Here is a 9,076-nt window from a genome sequence, read left to right as displayed (position 1 = left end):
TAAGCTCCTATATTTTTGCCGTTTCCCCCATCCTGCAGGATTAACATACAATCGCAGGGGAGGGGTTTCTTTTGGAGATCTACAACAACACAAGTGCGAAATATTCATACAAAAACATTTTTTCCGATGCTCCTGCTTTTGAGAATTATATTCTTTCCTTTCGGCTCACAAGAAAACAATTCTCGAGTTGAATTGAAAACTCAAGCTTCCAGGGAAGCAGAACTCAACTGAACCTACCTTGTGTGGTAAGAGTCTCACACACCAAGTTTGATCAAAATCCATAAGTATTTGTGGACGTTAAAGTCTTCACGTCGTTTCGGAGCTGAAAACAATATGGCGGCCTATGGCGGCCATTTTGTGACGGATCGGGTTGGAATGTAATAGCAACCTACCTTGTGTGGTAAGGGTTAAACATTCTAAGTTTGATCAAAATCTGTTAATATTTGTGGACGCCAGAGTGTTAACGTCGTTTTCATGACCAAAAACAAAATGGTCGCCTAAGTCCGCCATTTTTCAACGGATCGGGCTGAAATGTAATACCAACCTGGTCCTTGGGGTAAAGATGCTGCATGTCAAGTTTGATCAGAATCGGTTGATATTTGTGGACGCTGGAGTGTTAACGTCGAAAAGTTAACGGACGACGGACGCCGGAGGGTTCAGTATGTGATGAACTCAACTGGACGGTAGTCCAGTTGTTAAAAAAAACTAATGTCAAAAAGATGATTTAATGGTAATTTTGGCCGCCATTTTGTTTTTCCGATTTTTGACACTTTAACGGCCAAAGCCAAACTGACATCCACCCTGGTGATGTTACATAGAACCCATAGAACGTGCCTGGCTCGTTTGTTTGTAACAAAGAGATGCCATCAAACGACACAATAGCCTGTGTTGGCTGGCTGACTATTACGAACCCCGAGGGGTTCTTGTTCAACCCACTGGTCCATTGAATGGATGATTGATATCCACTAGAGAGGAGGTGAGCCGCGATACACAACACCGGAAGGGGAAACAGAAGCACCCTAGACTTCCGCAAGACATCTGGCCTCATGCGTTTGCCATATTCCCGCTTCCGAAAGCCAATGTTGAGGTAATTTTTCTGGATCGATCATGTTATTTCAGGTGTAGTTGTTGTTTTAATGGCGAAGTTAATGTTGAGGTAAAATTTAGTTTTCCGCAGCGATCCTGTTATTTGAGGTGTTGTTTTTCTGAAGGATTGTCATTGGATGTACACCATTTGCTCCGCCCACTCACGGCTTTATAAAAACCGATTCCACCGGATGGCAGCATCCCTCTTCTTCTTCAGCCAGATCGTTTGTCGTGCAGTTGGTTGGGGGAACGCTTCTGCTTCCGGCGACGGCGTGTGTGCTGCTCTCGCTCTTGGGATACTTGGTGGTTTTGCGGTCTACGGCGCTTTGTGAAGATGTCTGGTCGTGGAAAGACCGGAGGGAAGGTTCGCGTCAAGACGAAGTCACGGTCCTCGCGTGCCGGACTGCAATTCCCTGTTGGACGCGTCCACCGACTGTTGCGTAAGGGACATTACGCGGATCGGATCGGCGCCGGAGCTCCCGTATACCTGGCGGCCGTGCTCGAGTACCTGTGTGCCGAGATCTTGGAGCTGGCTGGGAACGCCGCCCGGGATAACAAGAAGACGCGCATCTCACCGAGGCACCTTCAGCTCGCCATTCGTAACGACGAGGAGCTGAATAGGTTGCTCGGAAGAGTGACGATCGCTCAAGGCGGCGTGCTTCCCAACATCCAGGCCGTGCTGCTCCCTAAGAAATCTGGAAACGCATCTGTGGGGCCCCGCACCACCGGCAAGAAGGGATCGCCATCCCAGGAGTACTGATCGGGAGACGTGTGTGAACGGGACTTTTCGACAGGGTTCCCCTTGTATACTCACCTGGACCTGGACCTGAACGAGCTCGGTCATGTTCCTCTTTACTTTGTCTGTCTCGTGCCTTTCTACGTACGTTTTATGATTTCGTGCACGAAGGTAACCGCGTGAGTTGCTCGTTTTTCTAATTGCTCATGTTGGGGGAATGGAGTGTGATGATGCTACCTCTCATCACTAGAGAAACGGGATGATGCGCCCTAGTTTTTCTAATTGCTCATGTTGGGGGAATGGAGTGTGATGGATGCTCCCTCCCCCCAGTTGTTCTCTATAATATAATAAAGTTGTTGATCCTTTGATTCGAAAGTTTTGTTGTCATGGTTACTCTCGATTTACCAGTTTGGGTTGGAGGTTATTTCCTTCGTGACCATTTAGTTTATTTATTCTGATTTTTATTTTGAATACCAGCTTGGATCTGATTTGTAACGTTTGTGACTTGGCCTTGAACCAACGTCCAATTGGAGCACGTGGAAAAATTTGTACCATGCCCAAGAAAGTAACCTCGGTATAGGCTTGGATTGCTGAGTTGCTTCATTACCTTCGCAAAAGCGGAAGGTTATGTTTTGATCGCTGTGTATTTATTTGTATGTCTGTGTGTGTGTGTGTGTGTATGTTATTCGCATAACTCAAAAAGTATTCAACCGATTCGCATGAAATTTGGTGGGATGATAGGTTATTATCCGGGAACCATTTGATTAGATTTTGGAATCGATCGGGTCAAAGGTCAAGGTCAAGGTCATGAAAAGGTCAAAATCGTCTTTTTACCATAGCGCGGTCAATTTGTGTCCAATTTGTATGAAACTAATGCCAAAATGCTTTGCTACACAGATCTTGTAGTCTTTTATTTTGGCAACAAAAGTAGCTGCGGCGAAGGTATGCGCTCTACCGAGTGCCCGTTCTAGTTTCGGTTTGTTTCTCATGGTATTAACTGGTAGGTTGCAGGGATCAGCCCTTTCCTCTATCAAAGATATGATAAAAGCTTTAGTGGGAGTTATTTGAGTAATGAGCACTACCAGAAGGAGGTTATGGGGAATTGACAGTGGTAAGAACACAAAAGTCTTAAAAACAAACAAAAAAACATTTTATTTTGTATCGCGTGACAGATGCAGTATGAATGGAAAATGCATCCAACTTGTTTGCACCTGCAAGGAAAAGAGGAAAGCTGGCTTGAGTGCACCTGGAGAACTAGAGGTTCCACAGAACCTGAACTCAACTGGTCTATACCAACAAAAATTGATTTTTCAATATGGCCGCCCTGCCGCGCCCATTTTTGGGCGTGCAACGCCCAAATGCAATCCCAAACTAGTTTGTCTTAAAGATGCTGCATAACAAGTTTCATCAAATTTGATCAATATTTGTGACTTTTAGAGCATATTGTTGACTTCCGTTTGTGCTTGACTTGACTGCTTGACTTCCATTTCCGGTCGCTCAAGCAAGGAAGCGACTTCGACCTCTGCACGGCAGCAACGTTAAAGTATTTTTTCCATTCGTGTCAATTTCTACTCGTTTTTTTTTATTGTGCATGTGTTGCAGTGTGTTTTCCAGTTGGTGTTGATTTGCAATTCATGCAAACTTTTGTATAATTTAATCGTTTTCTGTTCCCACCGCGTGCGTGGCCTGGTTTCTCTCGGCTTCCCTCCCCCCATCGGTGTTTTGTGAATTTAAGTTCTTTCCTCCACTGTATTGCTTATTTCTTAGATTTTTCTCTTCTCCCCCTAACTTCCCCGAACATCGTCCACTTGTCTAATGTTTTAAATACCGTAATTAATCGTGTTCTGCTCCTCGTGTGCGGCCTTGTACCCCCGTTGGTGTTTGTTAACTTAAGTCCCCTACTTCATGTTTTGCTTGGCTCTTAGATTTTTCCCTTCTACCCCGAACATAATACTCTTTGTCTGACGTTTTAAATCCCCCCCCCCCCCCCAAAAAAAACCAAAAAAAAAAAAATAACCAAAAACATTTATTTTCCTTTCTCCACGTGTGCTGTTGTCTCATCCTGTACTTCTGTCCAGGTGTGCTGTTCGCCCCGCCCCCATTATCTCCTTGCCATCCACCTTTTGCCCTGTTCACGTGACTCGTGGTGGTTCCTCTCAGCCCTCCCCCCGTTGGAATTTTGTGCATTTAAGATTGTTCACGGTTCTGTTTAAAGATTATTTAAATATGTTTAATCTTTCCCCTTCAGTGTTTTATTCAGTGGTATATTACAACACGCCGTTTTTCTTCATATTTAAAAGGCTTCTTTCAATTTCCTCCAACTCATTCCACTTCAACAAAAATAAATTCAATCCCTTATAACTCTAAATCACTGCATGCTCTAAATTCACATTCTTTCCATCCTTCCTCCATCGTTCTTAATCGGATTGCTGACTTGAAAATCACAATAAACCCAATTTGTTATCAATGTTCGTCTTTCATTAATCATCCACTTTCTAAACTCCCCTCTTGCCCCTCCCCTCCAAATCCCCCCCTTGCCCATCCACTCCTAAACTCCCCCCTTGCCCTTCCCCTCTTGAACTCCCCCCTTGCCCCTCCCCTCCAAATCCCCCCACTTGCCCCTCCCCTCCTAAACTCCCCCCTTGCTCCTCCCCTCCTAAACTCCCCCCTTGCTCCTCCCCTCCTAAACTCCCCCCTTGCTCCTCCCCTCCTAAACTCCCCCCTTGCTCCTCCCCTCCTATACTCCCCCCTTGCTCCTCCCCTCCTAAACTCCCCCCTCACTCCTCCCCTTCAAAACTCCCCCCCCCCAACCCCTCCCATTCAAATCTCCTCCCATACCATTTCTCTCCAATTCTCCCTCTCCCCTCCTCCTCCTCCTCAAAGCTGCCTCCTCCCCTTCGACTTTCCTCTCTCCCTCCTCAAACAAATCCTCACTGTGCCTCATCCCTTCACCATCAAACCTTTCGTTCTCCTCATCCTTCCATTTCTTGTAACTCTTCTGTAATCTCTGACACACTATCAACTGCTCTCCCTACCTCCCCCTCTCATCCTTCATCTTGCCCTACCCCTTCCCTGTACTGTACCCGATGCTCCCCCTCTCTCTTCATTAACGGTATGAACCTCAAACATCCGTGGCCTTCGCTCAAACCTGACTGATCTCTTCATACAGGTTGCTTTGGACAATCCAGACTTAATCTGCTTAACAGAAACTTTCCTCCTTCAAGATGTCTCTGATTCCTTAATATCTCTTCCTGGTTACTCCCTCCTCCGGTATGATAGACCTGAGCCTCGTCCTGGTGGTAGGGTGGCTATCTTTATCAAAAACTCTTCCTCACTCTCCGTGCACTGCCCTCTCCACCTCACCCCCAGGAGTACCTCTGGCTACGGCTTCCTCTCTGCTCCCACCTTTTGTTCATGTGTTCTGTACCGTCCAAACAGTGATGACTATTTACATTTCACTGTCTGACAACATGGACCAACTTCTATCCACTCATCCCAACTCTCTCTTCCTCATATGCGGTGACTTCAACTGTCATCATGCCAGCTGGCTGGGTATGGGTTCATCTCTCACCAGCCATGGCACCTCAGCAAAGGACTTCTGCGACTCACCGGGATTGACACAATCTGTCAATTTCCCGACCCGGATCTCAGCCAATGGTGTGTCTTCTCTTCTAGACTTGGTTATGACAAACTTCCCTGCTAATGTCTGCTGCTCTTCTTCTGCCCCAATCGGTTCTTCTGATCATGTGCTTGTTAAAGTGGACATCTCTGGCCATTCTCAGAGAGCCTCCTCAGCGTCGCCGAGTCTGGCATTTCACTCAGGCCGACTGGCACGGTCTTCAAGCAGCCATCAATCATCTGGACTGGTCTCCCATCTCCACTGCCTCTGACATCAACTCATCCTGGGAATTCTTCCAAAGCAAACTGCTCTCTCTCATGCACAGATTTATCCCATCTCGTCTTCAGTTGTCTTACCCTTCCTCCCGTCCATGGTACACTGAATCTTGTGGTGAGGCAGTTGCCCTGAAACAACTTGCCTTTGCCTCTTGGAAGGCTAATCCAACTGAAGGCAATCTCAGTTCCTTCCACCAAGCTCGGAACAAGTGTCTACCCTCAGGAGTGCCAGGAAGCACTATCTCTCCACACTCAAGAATGAACTCTCAAACCTGTCTCCTTCCTCCAAATCCTGGTGGCGTCTGGTCAAATCCATTTCTGGTGTTTGTTCCCCCTCCATCCCCTCCCTTACCTCAAATGGCGACACAGTTGACACCGCACGTGACAAAGCCGAATGCCTCAACTCTGTGTTTGCCTCAAAATCTTGTGTCCCAAACCCATCTCTCTCTGTTCCCACCTTTCCCAGTCGAACCCAACTGCTCCTGGACTCTGTGTCCTTCTCTCCTGACAAGGTGGAGGAGTTTTTGTCAAACCTCGACTCTGATTCTGCAACTGGACCAGACGGCATCAGCCCACGGGTCCTAAAATCCTGCTCTGCCGCTCTATCTCACCCTCTCTCTGTTCTTTTCACCCTCTTTTGCTCAAGGTCATCTGCCAGCATCCTGGAAATCAGCAAACATTACCGCTTTACACAAAAAACGTGCAAAAACAGATCCTTGCAACTACAGACCAATCAGCCTCCTCCCAATTATCAGCAAAGTCATGGAATCCATCATTGCTTTGGATATGAAATCCTTCCTCTTCTCCAATGGCTTGATCTCCGATCATTAATTTGGATTCAGACCAGGTCATTCTACTCTGGACATGCTGCTTCTGCTGTCTCAACAATGGATGGAGGTCTTCAATGCCAAACAGGAAATCAGAGCCATCTCCCTTGACATATCACGTGCCTTCGATACGGTCTGGCACCCAGCTCTGCTCACCAAACTCTCCCGTATGGTATCCATGGAAAGCTCCATGCATGGCCTGTGGACTTCCTCTCTGGTCGTAGACAACGTGTGGCCCTGAATGGATTTCTCTCATCTCCCCTTCCTGTTCAGGCTTGAGTTCCGCAAGGCAGTGTTCTGGGCCCTGTGCTTTTGCTGGTCTTTGTCAATGATCTCTCCGACTCTCTGGAAAATCCTCTATATCTCTTTGCTGATGACTCCACTCTCTGCCGCTCCATTCCTCTTCCCTCAGATCGGCAGTCTGCAGCCTCCTCACTCTCTGAAGACCTGGTCAAAATCAGACTGGTCAAAAAAGTGGAACATGTCTTTCAATCCTGACAAATCTCACTCTTACCATGTCTCTCCGAAAAGATCGACTGGACAACCCTCCCATCTACTTTCTCAACAATCCTCTCCAAGAAGTTCTGTCGCTCAAGCTTTTGGGTCTCACTATCTGCCGTGATCTTTCTTGGGAAAACCACATTTCCAAGCTGGCCTCCAAAGCCAGTCACCGACTGGGCATCCTCCGTCGTGCGAAGTCCTTCCTCGGCACACCTGAGCTCCTCACCACATATAAGGCTTTCATCCGCAGCTCAATGGAATACTGTTCTCCCCTATGGGCCGGTGCTCCTGCCTCGCACCTAGCTCGGCTTCACGCTGTTGAAACCAAAGCTTTCAGAATCATTGGAATCTCCCGTGATGAAAATATCTCCGAGGGCCTTTCACTCACTCACCGCAGACAGGTAGGTGGTCTTTCTTACTTCTACCGACTCCTCTCCGGCCTTGCTCCCCCAGCTCTGTGCTTTGTCCCCCAAATATTCCTACAGGTCGCACAAGATCTGCCAGCAACCCTCTGATGGTTAAACTGCCGAAATCTCGGCTCTCTGCTCACCTTCACTCTTTCATTCCTCTTTTCTCCCGCCTCTGGAACAAACTCCCACACTCCCTTCAATCCCACCCCTCCCTCCAGGTCTTTAAAAACAGCTGTTCACCACCATCTCTTATCTTTCCCCATCCAAAACCTTGATCTTTTCTACTGCCACTAATTCACCCCAGATCCACCTTGTTTGAAATTCCAACTTCTTTCCTGGAAGTCCTGGCAGTGTCCATATGTTTTGTACCTCTCCAACCCCCCCATGCCTCCCCCCCCCCCCCAAAGCCCTCTCCCTCCCACAGATCTCTCGATATCCCTGCTCTCAGATGTTGTTTGTGTTCCTCCCCCTCTCGCCCCATATTGTCTACCGCTCCCCATGTTGTATGTTTTACATGTCGGTTTGTCTTTCTGTGTGATTAATGTTAGCTCTTTCCCGAGCCTCGATCTTGTATACAAAAAAAAAAAAAAGTTATACAATCAGATATTTTAAATTTTGTCAGATTTCACTCCAAATTTGGAGATTATTTCAGCTACAGCATCCATCCTCATAGCCGGCGCAGCCGGTGTTGTGAATGAATGCGTACGTATTATATTGAAAAGCCAGGTTTTGCTGAATCCTTTGAGAATTTCGAAGCTTTGACGCACCAATCACTCCATGGAAGTCGCCATCTTGCGGATGCGGAAGTATGCATAAAAAATGCGAAAAAGTTCAATAGGAGTTTTTCACCCGTCTTTTTTTGATTCACAATCTTATGCACCTTTAATTTGAAATTAAAATACTTTAAGACCAACCTCGTTCCCCGTGCCCTGGTTATCAACGAAAATCGTCACCAAACACCAGAACCAATGAGATGCGAGCATTTGAAAAAATATTTTTAAAAACCTTATTACCGTGTTTCAGAGGCTGAAAACGGCATCAAATATTCTAAAATTGATGAATTATTTTTTAGAAATCTCGTTTCCCGAGGGGATAGTTTTTCACGGCCAGAAATATCCGAAGTTGAGACGGAATTCACCGTATTAATCAAGAAGGAAATTTTATAAATTTTAATCTCATCCAGAATGCAAATGGTGTCATTTTGAACTAGGTACGGTACCTACTGCACCTACCTACTACCAACTACCTAACCTACTGATGCCATAGTGATGGGTAAAATAGTTGCATGAGGCTTTGGCTTTGCCGGCTCATTGCGGCTTTGGCTTTGCCGGCTCATTGCGGCTTTGCAGTCGGGTACTAGTATCCGAATATAGATTTTGATATGCTTCAATTATGTAATGATAATCGATCGTCTTTCCAAGGCAAGGCACATTTGAGTAGGCCAAACAAAATGGCAGGTCAATAACCCAGCAAGTTGCAGTGGGATGACCAAGATGGGGGGCGGCCATATTGGTACACCATAATATCGGGTTTCCGGATTCCCGGAAGGTTCGTATGGAGTCTATTTCAAAATCATAATTTTATTGAGGAATTTTTGAAACTTCCTACCGACCTTAAAACAT

General features: G+C 46.5%; 1 protein-coding gene across 1 annotated transcript; it reads left to right on the top strand.

Annotated features, from left to right (window-relative positions):
- The first annotated feature begins 1,313 nt into the window (after window positions 1-1,313).
- Window positions 1,314-2,197, top strand: LOC137423990 (histone H2A.J-like). Its single transcript, XM_068111491.2, has one exon. The coding sequence runs from the start codon at window positions 1,421-1,423 to the stop codon at window positions 1,844-1,846; it is 426 nt and encodes a 141-aa protein (XP_067967592.1). The 5' UTR covers window positions 1,314-1,420; the 3' UTR covers window positions 1,847-2,197.
- The last annotated feature ends 6,879 nt before the right edge of the window (window positions 2,198-9,076 follow it).

The sequence above is a fragment of the Myxine glutinosa genome, chromosome 3, assembly GCF_964187855.1.
Source record: "Myxine glutinosa chromosome 3, kmMyxGlut1.1, whole genome shotgun sequence".
NCBI lineage: Eukaryota > Metazoa > Chordata > Myxini > Myxiniformes > Myxinidae > Myxine > Myxine glutinosa.
The sequence above is the reverse complement of the archived record's forward strand: the minus strand, read 5'-3'. Positions and strand labels throughout refer to the sequence as shown.